This window comes from Pteropus vampyrus, unplaced genomic scaffold, assembly GCF_000151845.1.
Source record: "Pteropus vampyrus isolate Shadow unplaced genomic scaffold, Pvam_2.0 Scaffold470, whole genome shotgun sequence".
NCBI classification, from domain to species: Eukaryota; Metazoa; Chordata; class Mammalia; order Chiroptera; family Pteropodidae; genus Pteropus; species Pteropus vampyrus.
Genome location: NW_011889251.1, coordinates 1,575,147 through 1,596,563, shown reverse-complemented (window position 1 = coordinate 1,596,563; position 21,417 = coordinate 1,575,147). Strand labels below are relative to the sequence as shown.

At 37.5% G+C, this 21,417-nt stretch overlaps 3 protein-coding genes and 1 pseudogene across 3 annotated transcripts in view; all 4 read right to left on the bottom strand.

The window, feature by feature from the left end:
• The window catches only part of LOC105306989 (protocadherin alpha-1-like), a 191,277-nt gene that overhangs the window by 38,025 nt on the left and 131,835 nt on the right, over nt 1–21,417 (bottom strand).
• LOC111732553 (protocadherin alpha-10-like) overlaps nt 1–21,417 on the bottom strand; it is a 107,576-nt gene that overhangs the window by 10,691 nt on the left and 75,468 nt on the right.
• Nucleotides 699–3,275, bottom strand: PCDHAC2 (protocadherin alpha subfamily C, 2). Its single transcript, XM_023524496.1, has one exon. It carries the CDS (start codon nt 3,273–3,275, stop codon nt 699–701), a length of 2,577 nt encoding a protein of 858 aa, XP_023380264.1.
• Nucleotides 19,467–19,582, bottom strand: LOC111732577 (annotated as a pseudogene).

Genomic DNA, 21,417 nt, shown 5'->3' with positions numbered 1-21,417 from the left:
GGCCCAACCATACAAAAATTGTTTCTTGGTCTCTCTGCTTGCCATCATTCATGTCCTCTGACAGCCCCTACAGAAAGACACATCAAACAGCCAAAGAGAACTTTGGCTTCAGGGTGAGATCCACTTTCTATGGCTTTATCACCTCTGCCACAAATTTCCAGAAGATCCTATCTCATTAGTTCAGTACAATTACTAGAAATATTAACTGGATACTTTCACTGTAGACAGTTCAAGGTATAAACAGGACAGCATACAGAGAATGACCACTACGGTCTCAGAGCTTTTTAAAAAACAACACTCCTATAGCACTTCAAAAGAGAACTTTCCCTGTAGATGATACAACAGAAGCCATTTCTTCTTGAATCTCATAACATTTCACCCTCTAACATCATCTTATTCTCAAGTCTATACCATTTCTCCAAAGAGCTGTGCTCTAACATCAAATATTTAGGACTAATATCCATTTCTCAAACAATTTTATAGTCACATCTCCATATGTCTGAAAAGAAAATGGAAAGTAAAATAATTCTCTACTGCTGTTTTTCTAGAGAGAACACATAGCCAATTATAATCAAATCACAGGTCCTATATATACTCACTTTACCAGATAACCCCAGTCACTGTTAATAACTCAGTAAAGCCAACTACATGATATCGGGAGCTGTGAAGAATGCGTGACTTTGTAGAAGACCCTCTGATTACCATCTCACCTCATTTTGAGAAACAGCCTCATTTTTGAGAATAATCAGGTTCCCGGCACTCTGTCCACTTTGGCCTGTGAGGTGCCTGCTGTCACTTGCTGCTGCTTGAGCTCCCCCAGGCCCAGGTCCTGTCTGAGCCCCTGTGTTATAAAACATGAAAGTGTCACTCCCTGAGCCTGCTGTCAGACAGGCCTTGTAGCAGTAGGTCTTGGTGAGGGAGCCATTCCCTCGCACTTCAATGAAGTGAGGCTGCACTTTGAGGCCATGTGGTATCCTGGCATCAATATTGTTGTTGGCCTGTTTGTACAGTTCTGCAGGGCACCGCTCCCTCACTCCACAGAAGCCTCCACAGCATGCAGTGCCATATGCAGTATAGCGGTAGCACTTGATGATGCTCAAAACAATGATTGTCAAAAGAAATATAAAAGACACTGTGCTTAATGCTATTATTAGATAAAGTGTAATTTCTGAGTATGTCCGAGGACTCTTAACATGTCTCTGGGTATCAGGGAGGATTCTGGAAACTCTATCCACCACAGCTACTGTGATGGCTACAGAGGCTGACAGTGATGGCTCGCCATTGTCCCGGACCACCACAGTCAGGTTGAAAGTGGTTCCACTCTCATCTCCCATCTTCCTGGTAGTCCTAATTTCTCCTGTGTGTAGCTCCACTTTAAAGAGGTCCAGGTCAGAAGTCTGGGCCAGATGGTAAAAGAGCCAAGCATTTTGCCCAGAGTCTGAGTCCATGGCTATGACTTTGGTGACCAGGTAGCCAGCAGGGGCAGTTCGAGGCACCATCTCAATGGCTGCTGATGAATTGGTTGAGGTAGGGTACAAGATGTAAGGGGCATGGTCATTCACGTCTACCACATACACATTGGTGGTCACAGTGCTGCTCAGTGGTGGGCTCCCCTTGTCCTGGGCCTCCACAGTCACAAAGAACTCCCGAAACTTCTCATAGTCAAAGGAGTTGACAGCATAAAGGCTGCCACTGGCACTGTTAATGGAGACATAGGAGGTGACTGGCAGCCCTTGAATCTCCCTCTCCAGGAGGGAGTAGGTCACCTCTGCATTCTCCTTTTCATCCGGGTCTGTGGCTTGCACAGTGCAGAGCAACACCCCTGGCAAATTGTTCTCCTGGACATAGATGGAGTAGGAGTCCTTCAGGAAACTTGGTGGATTGTCATTGATATCAGAGATCTCAACCTGCAGTGTCCGCTGGGATGTGAGCTGTGGTACTCCCCCATCAGTGGCTATCACTGTGATGTTGTAGGCAGCCACCTGCTCCCTGTCGAGCGGGCCACTAACCACCAGTGTGTAGGAGTTTCCAAAGCCATTCAGTCGGAAAGGCAGTGTGGCTGCCAGACTCAGGCTCACTTTCCGGTTGGGGCCTGAGTCTTGGTCATTGACACTGAGAAGGGCCACAACGGTGTTGGGTGCAGCATCCTCAGGCACGGGGCTATACAGGTCCGTGAGTACCACCTCTGGTGCATTATCATTCACGTCCACGATGTCCACCAGCACCTTGCAGTGACCAACCATGGGCACTGGACCCCGGTCAGTCGCCTGCACGTAGATCTGATAGGAAGAAGCCTCCTCATAATCCAGCTCTCCACTTACCCGCACTTCTCCTGTGCTAGCATCGATGCTGAAAAGCTGTCTTTCCCTGTCCGACGTGTAGCTGCTCAAGGAATACCTGAGCTCGCCATTGGAGCCCTCATCCGGATCTGAGGCATTCAGCTTCACCACCAATGTGCCTGGAGGCGAGTCCTCCCGAAGCTGGACGCGGTACGTGGACTGGTCGAAGGTGGGAGAATTGTCGTTAGTGTCTAGGACACGTACAGAGATCTGGGCCGTGCCGGAGCGGGCTGGGCTGCCCCCGTCCACAGCTGTAAGAACCAGGCGGTGCCAGACTGCCTGCTCGCGGTCTAGGCCCTTACGCAGCACCAGCTCCAACACCTTACTGTTCTCCTGCAGGGGTTTCAGGTCCAGCTCGAAGTGCTCGCTGGGGCTGAGCTCGTATGTCTGCACCGAGTTGGCGCCCACGTCGGGGTCCTGCGCGCTCTCTATGTGAAAGCGCGCTCCGGGCGCCACCGATTCGCTTACCTGAAGCTGGTAGTCCGGCCGCGGGAAGCGCGGCGAGTTGTCGTTGATGTCCAGTACCTCCACCTCCACGGCGCTCATCGCCACGGGGTTGTGCGCCAGCACTTCTAAGCTGAGCAGGCAGCGAGGCCGCTGTTCACACAGCGCCTCCCGGTCAATGCGCTCGTTGACGAAGAGCGCTCCACTTGTCAAGTCCAGCTCCAGATAGCGCGGGCTGGGTGCACCCAGATGGTTGATGCGCAAGCAGCCCGGCCCCAAGCGCCGCAGCTCCAGCCCCAGCGCGCTAGCCACGTTGCCCACGAGCGCACCGGGAGCCTGCTCCTCCGGCACCGAGTATCGCAGCTGGGAGGCCGCTGGGCCCGGCAGCAGCAGCAGCAGTAGGAGAGGCGGCGGCAGCAGCAGCAGCCAGAACATGGGCGGCCGGAGTCGTGGATGCTCTGTCGCTCCAGGTCTGGTGCCAGCCAGCTCCATAGCCACCCGCCGCGGCGGAGGCAGCGGGGCAGGGCCGGAGGCAGCAGCTTCCTCAGCCGCGCTCCACGCCCGGGCCCCGCCTCCGCCTCCGCTCGTGCCGCCCGGCGCCGGCTCCCCACGGCTCACGCGCTAGCAAACGCCGGAGGTCGCTCCCCTCGTAGGGCCTCCGGAGGGCTCCTGGCCCCGCCGCCCCGCTGAGTCCCCATATCCCAGCTCCTCCGCTCGCCTCCCAGTCACTCAGCCTGGCTTCGCTTCCTGCCGCCGCCGCCGCCGCCGCCGCCGCCGCCGCTGTTCCAGGAGGAGGAAAAAGGAAGCAGAAGAGGAGGGGGAGCTGTGCTCAGCAGGTTCGGCTCCGATTCCGCACCGAGGTGGCGGACGGCGTCCGAGACTGCTGAGTCGCTCCAGCCACTCCAGCCCCAACTCCTTCACCCCGGACCCATCAGATCCCAGCAGACCACGGGAACGCGGCCACTCCCTTTCTCCCTCCTCCCTGCTCCCCCCATCCCCGCTCTGTTCATCCAGTCTCCACAGTCCTTCGGCTGCTCAATGGAGTCTTGTAAGGAGATTATTGTGGGAAAAGCAGTTGTCTCTAGGACTCGGGCTGTCAGCTCCCTAGGAAAAGATTTCCAAGCGCAATTCAGGAAAATAAACCGAAGGCCTTAGCAGAGTAGAGGCACCTGGGCGGAGGCTCCACGTTCGAAGGAAACAAACGCAGGGGAGGTGCTCTGGGGTTAGTGATGGAGATTATTTACATGACCTCTGACATTTTCCCTGGAATACTCGTAAGTACTGCAGAAAGTGTTCAACTCCTAGTGCAAAGGGGGAGAGGAGTAGCAAGTGCAGTCTTCCTTAGGAGCAAGCCTAAACCTAGCATCCTGGGATCCAACTCTCAGTTCTGCTCCTAGCCAACTGGCCCTTCCTTTCAGTGTGTGCCTTGGCAAATAACCAACATTTCATGTTTAAAATTCTCTCTTTAAAAAATGGGCTCCATGAAACTGCAGGCTAAGTTCTTATTTGACCCCTTTGGATCACAGTGGGGGAAATCTAGTAAGATTTTAAAGAGATTCTTCTCTCAAGCTTTTCCTTATTTTACTTCAAATCTTTTTTCATTTATCACCCAAGATATTTTCTTTGTTCTTTCAAGAGTGATTTAAATTTTTTTTCTCTAATGGATGACAATGTCTTCACGAGCCTGCAAAACCATTAAATCAAGAGAGTTACTCTTGATCTCCCATGCTTGGCTGGAATCTGGAGTCCATCAATGACTTGCAGTGAAAAATCGGTTGTTAAGCAAAATATGGCAAGCTGGGGTTTATCTTATGACAGCTAGCAATTTCAATGGCTGCAGCTCACTTTTCATAAATATAAGGCTCCTTTGCATCTCTGGGCCTTGGTTCCCCTAAGACTCCACCTCGTATTGCTACAGAGACAACAAAAAGACAACCACTTCTCTTCAGTGAGTGAGAGGCAGAAGGATCAGAGGAAGCCTTTCGGTGCTATGTCATTGCCTCTGCTTCTCTGTTCTAAACATCCACTCTTCCCAGGTCTCTTCCATGGGAGTTTAAAACCCATTGCCCCACAAGCAAAAAGCACTCACTAAAGTGTCACATTACTAAAATGTCCTTTCTTTTCTTCATCTCCTAGCATCCTCTCACTCCCAGATCTTCCTTTGTAGATCATTTTCTAGCTACGAATGGGAACAAAGCCAGAATAAGACATGACATTTGGCATGCTTCCCTTCTTGAAGAGATAGTTGAAGAGGCCAAGGCAATGATCCTGATACCCAGATTTCAAAGGCCTGGACTATCACATCCCTTCCTTCCACCCACCAAGTAAACTCACTGACAGCACTCCTCGACGCAACCAATTGTATTCCAGAGAAACTCCCAGCTTCCTCCTATCACTGCTGCTTCTTATTTGTCCTCTTTTTTCCCTCAAGGATACAGAGAGTGGGAAGCAATTTCCATCACATTCTATTCCTGTCTCCTTTCTTAGGTCTCTGGCTTCTCCCTCTCTGTCTGCTTCCTCCCAAAATGTCCCTACAGCAACTTTGTCTCTGCTGTGGTAATTTGATCTCAGAAAGCCTTAAACTCTCAAGTGCATGAATTGTAGGCCTGGCCTTTGTCTTCACCCATTACTTATTTCTGAAAATAAATGGCTTATAAGTGGAATCAAGTTATAAGTTGTCAGGAAGAATGACCTTTTCTTCCCTCATCTCCTCCCAGGCCCTCACAGTAGCTGCCTCCTCTGCCCACAGCTCAGAAATCTGGCCACTGGGTACTGACCATGCATGGACCTGTGCCCCAGAGAAGATCACAGGCACTTAAGAAAGAGATTAAAGTGACAGAGGCTTGGTGATGTTTTTAATGGAAGCCCCCAAATGTCACATCTCGGGAGAAAAACCAGGGCTCATCTTTTGACAATCCTGTCATCTTCCAGCAAGGACACCTGCCAGGTTGTTCATTTTGATGTGTCAGGATCATAAGCTTCAACTAGTACTTAGTCCCTCAACGATTGAGAAGGCAAACTCAGAGCCAACACAAATTAGCTACCTCAAAGACATTGCCTAAAGAGATTGTATACTCTATATTTGGCACTACAATGATTTAGTTCCTCACACTATTATACTTTGACTCTTGCTTACTAGTTGGTGTAATGGGATTGCTTAGGCTGCTGGCAAGTGCCCTGTCTACAAATATTAATGCTAATGCCTCAATCTTGCCACTGTGCATTCTCTTCTCTGGGACTTTCATGAATCCCCTATTAAAAAGCAGAAGAACACAGTGATTAGGAACACAGACTTTGCAGTCAGTCACACCCCTGCCAATGACCACCTACATGGCCTTGGACATATTACTTAACCTAAGCTTCTGTTTACTCATTTTACCTGGGGAAGATAATATTAAGTAAAACTCATAGGGTCATTATGATTACTTAGATGATGTATATAAAACAATTTGCATAGTGACTCACAAGTACATTATTGCTATTATTATTAAAATGCAACAATTTAGTATCATCAGATAATACCTTAATTGACAGTCTATGTATGGCACGGCCCTTTAGGTATCAAACACAGATAAGCACCTGTAACTATGCCAGATAGGAAGGTCATGATGCGGTGGAAGATGAATGTGCACCAAAGTTATGCTTTTTCAATTATTTCTAGAGCTTAGCCTATATTTTGAAAACAAAAACAAGTCCCCTTCTATGTCACCAAGGAAAAGAGATTTCTGTCATAAGAATTCCTTCAAGGGACTGATTTCCTCACAACAGATTCACCTTTTTAGGATGTGTGAAAATACTTCAGCAACAAAGTGCAGAAGAGTTCTCAAGCATGCTTTCATCTCCAGCACCCAATATAGACTTGGCACAGAAGTACTTACTGTTTTTTTTTTTTTAACAGAACTAAATTTACAACTTTACTTGTATAATTCTCTCAAATAGCAATCCCTTAATTTCTCTCCCCCTTTCTAAATCTTACATACATTTCAAGGTCCATCTTAAAACCCACTTAACCCATGAAACAGTGTCTATTCTAAACATAACGGTCTTTTTTTTTTTCTCTTTCACATATCCCTGAATGCTGACATATGTCATTCTTTAATTCATCAAAATGCTTTAATATTATTTTTTAATCTTAATTATAAGCAACCGGCAAGCAGATGCCATGTCTTGTATTTGTGTTTATTCTTCTCAGTGGGAAACTTTATAAACACTCAAGAATAATTGATGATTGTTTCATATTCAGATCTGTTTTTAGCAAATTCAGGAGGAACTGCTACAATTCAAGCACTTCCTCTTTGTTGTATATGGACAGACCATGTCTAATGGAGAAGGGCTCAAGAGCCTGCAATAATATTTACTATAGTTTTCTTCCTTTAAAATTTGACATACAAAGTATTTCTAACCTGGAGAACTAAATCTCACTAATAAAGGTGCTGGATTCTAAGAAAGACTCTGCCCCCAAATTTTATGTTATCATTCTTTTTACTTTATAATAATAAATTATAAAATAAAGCAATTACTTGTTCATAACTAACAAGAAAAGTGACACAATAAGAGAAATGCCATGATAAGGCATGGTTTTGTTTACCACCATGCTGGACAAGAACTTTGAAATAGTATCTCAATTGTGTCCCTTAATTCTATTTGTAAAATGCATCTATCATGAGGTCACTGGGCACAGGAGCAAAACCTGTCACAACACAACTGTATTAAGCCTCTAAGAAAAATACTGGCACTCCATGAATCTAATTCTCATACATTTTCATTTTTCTATTATTAGCATCACAAATCATTTTACTTTGGGGAATCAAACAATCTGGCGCCCTTTGGCCACAGGGCAAGGGGACATGATATGCTCATTAGTTTGATCAAGCTTTGGGCTGACCATTATGAGAATATCTGTCAAATAAGGAAGGACCTAATTTTCATTTTTAAAGTTGTGTATTTATGTTTTCCACAAACTGAGTACATGATATGTAATTTAAAAACAAAAACAAATGAACATCCCAATGTTTAATGTGGTCCAAGGTAGTTAAAAAAAACCTCTATCTTGTTATGAAGGAACAGGACTTCCGTTCTTTATGTTTCTCCAGAAGAAAAATACTTTCCCATGTGATTATAGCATTCTTTACAGATATAGTAGCATCCAGTGGATGGGAGATAAAAAAAAGATTTTTCATATAACATAAGAGCTGAATTTTTTATACATTCTCTTCCCTGAAGAGGGAATACATTAACTTTTAGGGAACTATCTTCTAAATGTTTAGTTCTGTGAAACTAATATACTGTTGCTTTTTGACTGAGGCATTGGAAAATTGCTCAGAACAGACAAAGGGACTCAAACTTTGGAAGAATAACAATAAAAAGGGAGAGTAGGTTAAAGGCTTGAGACAGATTGTGTAATATTCACAGATAAAATCCAACTATTCAATTATGTTGGGGTTTTGCTTCTCTATTGGTATTCCCAATTGAGATGGCCTAACAAGAATCATTGAATGTTTAAGGTTGAGAGATATTTAGAAAGTATCTCACCCAAATTCTTTATTTTTCATTGAAGGAAATGTTTAAGCAGAACTCAAACCTCAAGATCAGTGAAGAGATAGGAAGCATAAAAGTGCTTATAAGTAAGTTAAGTGTATGTAGCAAGATGATCTTACAAATGTGACTAGAGAACCAGATTTTCTGTTTTTAAGAAATGCCCTTGAGCTTGTTATAAATTCCTTCAAAACTCTAATATTACTAAAGCAATTGTTTATGAGCAGTTAGAAATAAAGGCATTCATACTGGGGATTACTTTTCAACTCAAAAGTGGTAACATCAATCCCACCACAGACAACAAAAAAAAAAAATTACGTAGGCGTTTTCGATTTTTAGTTGCTAGAATCACTGATAAGGGAAATGCTGCAGACACAGTGTATCTGGAATTCATGGAGATGTTAAAGTCTCCCAATATGCTTGCAGACCAAATGCAGAAAGAAAGGCTACAAGACGTATAGTTAGGTAGTTTTATAATTGTTTGAATAACAATGCCAAAGAGCGTTTATTAATATGTCGATCTGGAGGGAGAAGCCCAGTGGGTGACTGCAGAGATCCACTCACCCTTGGTCTTATCCCATTCAACATTTTTATCAATGACTCAAGACAAGCAAGCATCGAGTTTCCAAGCCAAGTCAGCAGCAAGTTGAGTGATCTGGAATAAGGTTACAACTGCCTGGGTTAAGCCATGTTTCTAATTCACTAAAATTACTACCAATGTTCTATTTGAGACTTAATACATGCCAGAAATTTGTGAGTTTGTGTTTAAGCTAATTTCTGGCTTCTAGTGTTGCCATTAAAACCGGTTCCAAGTTTCCATTCATCACTTGGGGCCTTTTATTTTAATAGAAAACTTTGTTTGGCCCTGTTTCTCCTCCGCAATTCTTGGGATTTTAGCCATAGCATAAAATAAGATGGTACTTTGGCACTCGAGAACATCCTTGTTCCTAAGTGGGTTTTAGCCAAAGCATTCATTAATTTGGATACTTTTTTTCGATTTCAAAAAATCTAGATATTATTGAAGTACCTTGAATTTAAACTATTTTCCAAGATATGACCTAAGCTCAGTCTAAATGAAGGTCACGGTTTCTCTTTTCTATACCTATGGTGTTTGCTGCTTGGATAAAAACTAAACAAACCTATATCTCTGCCTAAGAGTATCGAGTAATTAATTGTTGGCTCTCTGGGTTCCCCTTGCTTCCCGATGCCTTAGCACTAACAGTTTACACATTATTTCTCTCTATATTATCCCATTTAATCCTCACGAAAGCCTAATGAAGATGAAGAAACTGGATCCCCAAAAGGTGAAGAAATTTATCAATATCTACAGGAAGTTTTTTCTATGCCCATTTCTTGAGATTGTAACACAACATCTGACCACTATGCATGCACTTCTAATTAAGAATTGTATTATTCAAATACCAAATCATTATGTTACACACCTGAAATTAAAGTTATGTTGACTGTACCTGAATTTTAAAAAAATCATATTGTTTGTCACAAGCTATTAATTTCCAAGTATTTTTTATGGGATCCTACTCAATTGTTTTCATAACTACAGATCTCTTTTTCTTTTAGAGACTTCAATTGAATCTTCTGAATGTGTTTTTAAATGGCTGGCCTAAGCAAAATTATGCTAAATACAATTGTGTGTCATATCCCAATCTCTTCTTTCAATATTATCTTTCCACCTACAATATTCTACCTAAGTAACAGAGTTTTACAAATGACTTGGACTTTTCTGACATAAACTAATTCATATTTTCCTTGTGATAGATTTTGTTATATAATTCCTTCATCAGTTATGTATACAACACTTTATAAGACAGATAAAATATACATCCTCTAAAAATTAGCCACATGGAGATGTACTATATTTTCGGTGAATATTAAAAGATCCTTTAAGGCATTTTGATGAGATAATTAACGTAATCTAAAACCTTTCTTTATCAAAGCTTATTTTATCAAAGTTATTTGGAAAAGACATAGATTCTTCAATTCTGTGGTAATCTCAGAAATTTTTCCAAAGCATATTTTTAGGTAGTAAGATCTAGAGTTAAATTCCACTAGCAATTACAGACCACAACCTCACTTCAAGGTCTTAAATCATAATGTATGCTTAGATCATGAACCTAGAGCCATCTTATAGAAATCCTGCTTGATATAAAACCAGACTCAAAGACTCAAGATCAGGCTCTATCACTTATTAATTATGTCTCCTTGGGAAAGTGGTTTAATTTCTCTAGTAATTAAAGGTAAATTAAGGAAAACATACTACTTACTACAAAAAAAAATTGCTGCTAGACATTTACTGAGATGATGCATATAAAAATTTCATTACATAAATTCTCAATGATTATTAGCCAGAAAAGAAGAGGGGGCAGCATAGGATAGAAAGTCTCATGGAATTATCCAAGTAATCTGAGGAGAAAGGAGAGATGAGTCAAAAGAAATAGAAAATCTAAGCTTCTGCATACTCTCTTTTTCTATCACAAGGGAAGGAAGCACACTCTACTTGACTCACAGAATTGAGAAGAAATAGTACTGGTTATTTATACAACATCTCTAAACTAATGGTTTTAAAAATCTTAAAATCATTTAACTTAGTGCATCTACAACTTGAGGTTGGTTGATGCCAACTTCAGCTTTTCAGTACTGAATAGGGAAAAAAACTATACAAAACTCCCCCAAATAATCAACACAAATTCGTGACTTTCTTTATCTAAATCTACTGGGCAATTCTCTATTAGATCCAGTTAACAAAAGACAATAGAGTAATAACTTTAACAAAGGTGTAAAATTAAAGCAGAGAATGGTGTAATAATTTACTAGAAATACAGAGTTGATTTCAAGCAAAACTGGGTAAAAATTTCACTTTCTTTCTAATTCAATGTTACATCTATTATAACAGAGTTGTCACCCTAGAATATTCAATATCCTTTATAATTAAAATTTCATCATAGCCTCCCATGATTGGTTTTCTGCAGTGCTCTTTGATTCAATTATGATCAGCTCATTTAAAATCTCAACTGCATATGAAACATTTATTGGTTCATAAATCACTGTATACATAGAATATAGGGGACAGCTATGCCTCTTAGGATATGTGGACTTAGTGCGATGTAAACTAGGAGTTGGAGAATAAAGGAGATTTTCAAATTACAAAAAAGTCATGCTTTGCAAAGGGTCAATAATGATGTGCTAGGAAAGTAGCAACTAGCCTGATAAAGTCAGACTGTTAGTTTCCTGGGTACAAGGATGAATATTTCATCCCTGGATGAAAAATCCAGCTATAATTCTGGAAAGTTAAGAATTATAGGTTGCGGGTAGGCACAGCAAACTGTCATGATTATTCTATATTCTTATTCCTCCACCCCAATGTATTTGAAAAACATCGCAGAGGGATTCAATAGTGTTATAACAGGAAATTCCAACTTGGAAATACAGAAAGCGGGTAATCATATTCTTCTCCATAATAACTATTTTTAAGTATGATAGTCTAATGAAGCAAGTTTTAAATTCAAATTCACCAAGCATTCATTTAGTATCTAGTACGTGACAGTCCCAGAGCTAAGTGTGTTCCCATATATCACCAAATTTAATTCTCACTAAAGAAATATTTTAATATGCATTAAGGTTATTGAGTGAATATCAAAAGTGAATGGAAAAAAACAAATTCATAGATACAAAGAATAGAATGGTAGTTGCCAGAGGTGGAGAATGGGGTTTAAGGGATGGGGAATGGGCAAAATGGGTGAAATGTGGTTTAATGGTACAAACTTCCAGTTATAAAATAAATAAGTCAAGGGAACATGATGTCCAGCATGGTGACTACAGTTAATAATACAAGAAGAGTAGATCTTAAAAGTTCTCATCACTGAAAAAAATTACAACTATATGTGGTGATAAATACTAACTAAACTGATTGTGATGATCATTTTGTAATATATACAGATATTGAATCGTTATGTTGTACATCTGAAATTAATATAATGTTATATGTCAATTATATCTCAATCAAAAAAGTGGATAGAGTAAACCCTGTTTGCAAGCAAGAGCACTTTATAACTCTCCAACAATCCCCATTCATCATTTATCTTCAAGGCAGAAAAAATGTGAATATTCAGATATAGGCATTCATTTTGTTCCTTGATTTAGAGTTTAGTGGTTTTCAAGCTTTAGTGTACATGAGAATTTCCTGGTAGGGTGGTACCAACACAACTAGAAAAATTTGTACTTGAAAAGATGTATGTGACTTTTCAAGCTTAATATTACTTAAACATAATATTCATCATATACACTTACTTTGGAACTAACCTTTGAGTAATATGTTATTGCACTGTATTTCCATTTATTTCTACCTACTTTCAATTATTTTTTTTTATTTTTAAAACTCGGAATTTATTTAAGAAAATATTGCCTTAGGTTAGAGTGTCAGAATCTTAACTGCAGAGATAAATCAGAACCAAACAATCTCACTACATTCTTATTAAAAGAAAACATGTTCACTTTCTGATGCTGGTGAACTTTTCATTCAACATTTATTGAACATTAACTTTGTGACAAGGACCGAACTAAACCCTAAACATCTCTACCACTTTCCTGGTACCTCTTATATATAGTTTTAATTTACATATTGTATTAGAGTTAGGTGTGCACATAACTTATCTCTCCTGCTCAACATGATCTACCCAAAGCAAAGGGTACTTGGTGCTTTGGAAATTCCTAGAAGCAACTAATGAAGGAAAAAACATCTGGGGACCACTATCCAGTAAAAGTATACCTGCTTGTACTATTGTAAAACACATGTGCTTTTTGAAAAAGTGAATATATAGCCATATATTTTAGGTTTTTAAAAGATAAATTTTGGTTATACTTCCTGTGCGATTTATTTTTTTCTTGGTCTTCTACTTATTTTATTTAGGTTCAAGAATATTAAAAATATATGCTGCTTATACAAAATTCAATCCTTCTAGAATTATAAAAAGCAAAAAACGTGAAAGTCCTTTCAAATCCCATTGTTCTGTAGACTAACAGATAATTGTATATCCCTCCAGACTTTTACCTATTCATATATAAATATCCACATTTATATACTTTGCCAAAATGTAACCATACTCTACACACTACCATGCAACTTTCTTTAGTATTTTTTACTTATATATAATGGGCATCCTTCTGTGTTAGTACATATAATTCTGTTTCATTGTTAGTAATGGCTGTATTATATTCATTATGTGGATATTTTATAACTTTTTTATTTCATAATTGAATATTTAGATGCATTTCCAAAGGTATGTGCATATATATGCCTGTGCGTTTATTCTGAGAGGTGCTTAATTAAAAGTATGCGCATTTTAATTATAGTTAGATATGCCAAAATGCTTCCCCAAATATTTGTGCCAATTTATACTCTCAACCAATGGTAAATGAGCCAATTTCTGATTTATCTCTAAAATTCTTAATTCATAATGTAGTAAAATAAACACAGAATTATGTCCACAGCAATATTTTGTTTTCATTAACAAAAAAAATCTCATATTATAATGTATTTCATACGGCTCCCATAAATACCTAAACACTCACTGAGGCAGTCATCTCACTTCTCTGAATTTATATTACTTAAATTGACTGGTTTTAATAGTTTTTTATATCATCTTTATACTATGTCCATCAGGATTAAAGTGTATTCCTTTAGGAGTATGCATTTCTTGATAACTAACTCTCCGAACATTCATTCAACCTCTTAGCCAGAGATAAAGAAATTATTAAAGTTAATTCATTTCCCCATGGTTGTAGCACAGCATGACAGAGTCCTCAGTTTCTCTAGCATGAGGAACAGAGGAAGAAGCCAGTAGCAACCACGACCACCAGAGGTTGGGGCAGCAGGGGTGGGGAGGGGTGGGAAATCTTTGAGTGGAAGGAGCCACTAAAGTGTTCAATAATATTATGACCGACCCAATAAACACTTTAGCGATCTCTTCTTACTTGACTTTCCTATGACTTCCTATAACTGCGACCAACCTCTTTTTCTTGAAACATTCCTCTTTGGATTTGGAGAAAGCACCCATTCCAGGATTTTCCCCCTACATCTCCTACTGTTTCTTCTCCATTAGGTTGTGGACTTTCATTCTCTCAGAACTTTAAATGTAGTCCCTAAGATTTTGACCCTGTCCCTCTTTTTTTCCCCTCCCACTCTATTCATAGTTCATAGATAGTTTCATTCACACTCCAGACTTCAATGATCACTTTTATGCAGAAGACTCAAAATCCAAATTTAGAATTCAGACCTCCCTCAGATTAACAAATTCAACTGCTAAGGTCTACCTCTACCTAGATGACATGAACACATCATGTCCATGAACTTTCATAGCACCTATTTCTTATTTTACTATACCCCTCACATTTAGTAATCAAGCCCTATTGAGTCTACCCCTTATATCACATTAAATTTCTTCTCTCTAGCCTCAGTTTAAATCTTTATCATTTCTTACCTGAATATCTCAGTAGTAGTTTAATCTCCCTTCCTCTACTAAGTCCTATCCAATGGATACTATATAATATGACTAATGATGTCTAACTAAAATTTAATTCTGATAATGGAACTTCTACATCTTAAATTCTTTCAGTTTTTTTTCAATATTTTTTTCTTAGTGATATTCTTAGAGGTAAATCTTAGGGAAAAAAGTTGTCATGTTAAGGTAAAACAATAATCCCAGTGGAATTTTTATTAACACAGAGCCAAAGTATATTCGGGAAAAATATACTTTTGTAATATTTCATCTAAGAATACATTATATCATTCTATTGATACAAAATTTTTAAATATTTTTCAACAAAATTTTATACTTATACTTCACATTTCTCACTAAAGTCATTCTTAGGTATTTTATGTTTATGGCTCTTCTGAATGAGATCCCTCTTTGCCATTATATTTTTTACTATTGGCAAATATAAAAATTATAATTACTTGGATGCACATCATCTACCTTGGCACCTTTATATGATTTGATGCAAGATAATTCAAATAATTTTTAATGAACTTACTTTGATTTCCTAAGCACATAGTTCACCATTCTTAATGTACATGTATATTAATGTAAACATAATTTATATAGTTATATTTTTAATCTGGAAATAATCCAAATTATAATACATACTGATAGTGGAATATATATAGTCATTACAATTATGCTGAGAAAGAATTTATAATAACATAGACCTTACATAACCATGTTTAAGTGTGGAAAAGTATTAATTTAAAATGTATACACTTTCCTAAATTTCAATATTTTCTATAACAAAGACATTAACTTTATAATCAAATATCATATATTTAAATATGATTACAACTATCTTTTAAAATATGCATGGAACATGTTTTTTTAAATTAAATCATTCTATTGATACATTAGAATGTATCAAATAGAAATATATAATTGTGATTGTACTTGGATATTGGGATTAGAGATGATTTCTTCTTTTCCCAAAATGTCTGTTATGATCATGTGGTATTCTTTAATGGGAAATTTATTTTTAGATCTTTATTCATCATTACTGGCTCCCTATCTCCTCATGATAAAATCTAAAATGTTAAGCACTGCCGTGAAGGACTTTCTTAATCTGATTCTTATTTACCTTTCCAGCTTCAACTTCTACGTGCTTACACATATAAGGTGTGCTCTGGCCAAATCGAACTAATTCCAGCTTCTCTTATGCTTTCTTATTCCTCTACGCCTTTATGGCTTTTGCTCTGCCTGAAATACTCATTCTCTACACTACCTCCTTGCTTCCCAAATCATCCATTAATATTCTGCTAAAGAGACATCTTACATGGGAAGATTTCTCAGCCTGCCCTCATCCTCCAACAAACACCATATTGAGTTAGTTGCTTCCCCTCTGTGCTTCCTAAGTAGCATGTATTTGTTTCAATTGTAGCTCAAATATGATTGTATTATAATTGATGGTTTACTTGCTTATTGTTGAGATATCTTTTAATGTTATAGATTATATATTATTTGTCTCCACATCTTGATGTCTCATACTCCAAAAAAGTATGTTAAGTGGAATGACTAGAATAGAGAAATATAGAAATTGTTTTATGTCAAGTAAAGCCACAAATACCACCTTTAATAAAATTAAATTATCTGAATGTTTTAAGTGAAAGCATGTGCTCTCTTGGTTCAGTTACTAAGTATTTCATAGTAGATCAGATCTCCGAACTATTTTTTTCCAAAATTAATAATAAGAGATTTAAATCTCCCTATCAGAGTTTGGGAAAAAATTAAGATACTGTTATTTTCAAAGGAAAAGTAATTCAAATATTTTAAGACATACATAAAAGCATTTTAATAGTTCTTAGATGTAATCTGCTGGTGATAAAACTATATGAAAGGGAATTTCAAATAATGGCAGCCTAAATTATTCAGAGAAGCCATCCTACTGAAAGCAACTAAATATTCAGGATAAAATATTAAAACAATTATCTTAAAAGCCTGAAAATCTGACAAGATAATGGGGGACTTCGAGGACAAATTCTGGAGAAAACTTAAACCCAGAGAGGTGAAAAGAATATTGAACTTTCTTTTTGTTCTAAAAGCATTTGCTGACACAACTGTGGACATAAATTCAGATAACCTGTAGGGCAAGGAAGACAGAAATTAAGGACCAGGATGTACATAAGATAAGGAGTGTTATAGTATCTACGTTAGGCCAGAGAACTGCTGAGGCGTTTGACACGTCACCAACCAGGACAGAAGGAAAACAGGAAAAGAAAAAATTCCTATAAACTTGTGGTTTGATACTGGACATCCTGCAGAGTTTCAGCTGGGTATACTGGGCAGTCTAAGTAGTCAAGGGCCCTCAAGTCTTGAATTTGGTTTAAAGTGGTTTACAATTAGTAGTATGCAGAAACTGGCAGATGTAACTAGAAATCTATCATGAAGGAAGGCACTTTCATTCAAGATTTCGAGAGATCCTGACAAATATTATTTTCAGGGTAATGATCAACACAAGTCAAAAAAAATCTGGTGCTCATGGAAATATGGAGCTGTGATCAAAAACCAGCTGAAGCAGCAGGAACATCCTTACAGACTTTAGACTCTAGAATTATCAGACAGAGATTTAATATATTTAAAGAAATAAAAAAGCAAGCTTGAAAACATTTTCAGAGAACAAAAAAATAATAAAAAATGTCATAGCAGATTTGAATAATAATTAGAATTTTTAAAATGAAAGACATAGTAAGTAAACTAAAAAACTCAAAGGATACTTTTAACAGCATACTGGACACAGAAGAAGACAAAATAAGTAAAACTGAAAGATAATAAGAAATTGTTCATAAAACAGTACAATGAGACAAGAATGGAACCCAGAGATAGTGAGGACTTGAGTGAGAAGACAGTGAGCACTTTAATGTGCCAAAAAGAAATAAATACCAACCTAGAAATCTACAGCTAGAAAAATATCTATCAATAATGACATTTCAGACAAACAAAAACTAAAATTTTTCATCACCAGCTGAAGTAGAGATAAAGGAAGTCATTTCATAATGTTAAGTCTCAATTTAGCAGGAAGATACTACAAATTTAAATTTGGTTAAGTAGCTAAATAAAAAAAAAAAAGAGCCTCAAAATATATGAAGCAAAAAACTGACTGAAATCCAAGGAGAAGTAAACAATTCACCATTCATAGTGGGACTCTTTAACTTAACTTTCTCAGCCACGTGAAATAACAGGAATAAAAAAGAATACAGAATATATGAACAACACAATTAACAAATGACTTAACAAACATATACAGAGTACTACTACAGACAATTTCAGAATACTGCCTTTTCATGAACATGCACAACATTTACAATGACTGACAGCCTACAATACTATGAGAGTGAATGATATGCAGCTACTCACAACAATGTGGATGAATCTCACAAGTAATCATATTTAGAAAAAGATGGCAAAACAAAAGAGTATATGCTGTATAATTCCATATATATAAAGTATAAGAACAGCAAAACTAATCAAGGCTGTTAGAAGTCAGAATAGTGATTACCCTTGATTACGACTGGAGCTTCTGCATCTGACAATGTTCTGTGTCTAGATATGTGTGCTAGTCACATAGGTATGTTCAATTGTGAACATTTGTCCACCTGTACATTCATGATGTGTGAACTTTTTGACATGTATATTATACTTCAACAAACAAAAAAATTTTCAAAGAATGACCATATGATGGGCTGCAAAAAAAATTTCAACAAATATCAAAGAATTAAAAACACTGGATATGATTTGATGACAGTGGGCTATAACTAGAACTCTATAACCACAAGTTATGGATTATCTCTATGTTTAGAATATCTCTATGTATTTGGATATTGAAAAAAAATTCTGAATAATCTGTGAGTCAAAGAAGATATCACAAAGGAAATTAGAAAATATATTGAATGTTTGATAAAGAAAATATTACATATGAAAATTTGTAATGGAATATTGAGACTTTCTTTATGTCCCAGACTGTTTAATTTTGGTAAATGTAACATAGGCATTGTAAAAGAGTTTGGATTCTGCAGTTGTTGGGTGATTTAATAAACATACACACGTTTGTTATTCCTATTATTCAAATCTTCTATATCTTTATTGATTTTCTTTTGTCTCCTTGTTCTCTTTCTGAACAAAGTATGTTAAAATTTCCCATTCTGGTTATGAATTTCTCTATTTCTCCTTGGAGTTCAGCCATTTTGCTTAATGTAATTAAAGATGATATTATTGTGATGGAATTTACAATTGTTTTATCTTCCTGTTGGATTGACTCTTTTATCATTATGTAATGTCTTATTTTATCCATAAGGTTTCTTATCTTAAGGTCTAGTATAAGTGATATTTGTATAGCTAATTATACAGTTTCCTTTTGATAAATGTTTGCATGGTATCTCTTTCCATTCTTTTACTTTCAACCATTCTTTGTGCTTTTAGTAAAGGTGTATCTCTAATAAATGACATATGGTTATTTAATTTCTGATCAGTCTGTCTTTATTAATTGGAATGTTTTGTCTTTTATAATTACATAACTACTGATATACTTGGATTTAAATCTGTCAACTTACTATTTTTTTATTCTATCCTTTTTTTTAACTTTTATTATTATTTATGCCTACAGCACCTGGTCTTCCTAGGTGGTCTCCCATCCAAGTACTAACCAGGCCTGACCCCGCTTAGCTTCCAAAATCAGACATCGGGCTTGTTCAGAGTGGCATGGCCATAGACCATGGCCCCTGGCTCCACCGCGCATGAACCCAGGACCTTCTGCATGTAAAGCAGATGTGCTAACCGCTACACTATAAAACCATGTCCTAGCATAGCCTTTCTATGCTTGCCCTTTTTCCCTTTCTTGCCTTGTTTTAGATTAAGTATATTTTTACCCTATTGTCTCCTCATTATTAACTTATTGGTTATACATTCTTTTAATATTTTAAATGGATTGTCCTAGAAGATAAAACATGAATTCTTGACTTATTAAAGTCTAATATAAAATTTTACTTTTACCACTTCCAGGACAATGCAATGGCCTTAAAGTCCTTTAATTCTATTTACCTTGCTCCATATTTTTTGTTATTGTTCTTATATTTTTCAGTCTTTTATATTTTAAATTCTACTATGCATTATTGTTGTTGTTTTATTCACTGAATATATTAACTCCTCTGCTTCCTTCCTTTTAGACTTCCTTCTTTCTTCTCCTTCTTTCTTTCTTTCTCTTCTTCCTTCCTCTCTCCCTCCCTCCCTTTCTCCCTCTCTTCATTTCTTCCTTCCTTCCTCCCTTCTTTCCATCCTTCCTTCCTATCTATGCCTCTACCTGAGAATATTTCCCATATATCTAAAGAAATCTCTTGATATTTCCCTCAGTGCAGATCTGCTTGAGATGCATTTCCTCAGTGTTGGTCATTTGAAAGTATTTTTATTAACCTTCCTTTTCGAAAGATATTTTTGCTAGATATGAAATTCTAGGTTTGCAGCTGTTTTCTTGAAGCTCTTTGAAGATGTCATTTCACTGTTTTCTGGCTTCCCTTTTTTGCGGAGGAGCTTACAATACTGTGAGCTCATTTGAAAATAATAAGTCTTATTTTCTGGTTGTCAAAATATGGTTCATTATAAAAACTAATAAAATCAAAATTTATTCCAAAAAAGAGAAAAAATACCAATATGAGGTATGTAAAAAGAAACACCACTATAGTACCTGCATCATTAAAATAATAAGAAATATCATAAACAACTTTAAGCCCATATATTATACAATTTAGATTAAATGCACAATTTATTAGAAATCATAATTAACTAAACTGATATAAACTAGAAAGTAATCTGTATATTTCCATAACTATTGTAGATTTTTAATTTATAGTTTAAAACATTTTCATGAAGAGAATTCTATTCTATTAAGGCTTTATTCTCAATTATTCTAAATGTTTATGGGAGAAAAAAATACTAATTTACAAAAACGTTCCAAATAACTGAAAAACAGTAGTATTTCTCAACTTACTATATGAGGCTAGCATAGCCTTGACAACAAACCTTGACAAAAACATTACAAGAATATCTAATAGCCAAAATATACAAAGAACTCATACGACTCAATAACAACAACAACAAAAAAACAATCCAATCAAAAGATGGGAAAAGGACCTGAACAGGCATTTCTCCCAAGAAGACATACAAATGGCCAACAAACATATGAAAAGATGCTCAACATCACTAGCTCTTAGGGAAATGCAAATCAAAACCACAATGGGATACCATCTCACACCTGTTAGAATAGCTATAATCAACAGGACAAATAATAACAAATGTTGGAGAGGATGCGAAGATAAAGGAACCCTTGTCCAGTGTTGGTGGGACTGCAAATTGGTGCAGCCACTGTGGAAAACAGTATGGAGGTTCCTCAAAACACTAAGAATCGATCTACCATATGATCCAGAAATGTCTCTACTGTATATTTACCCCAAAGACTAGAAAACCCATATCCAAAAAGATATTTGCACACCAATGTTCATAGCAGCATTATTCACAGTGGTTAGGACATGGAAGCAACCGAAGAGTCCTACAAC

Coding starts and splice junctions, on each gene's coding strand:
- PCDHAC2 (XM_023524496.1), bottom strand. CDS start 3,275: ATGGAGCTGGCTGGCACCAGACCTGGAGCGACAGAGCATCCACGACTC.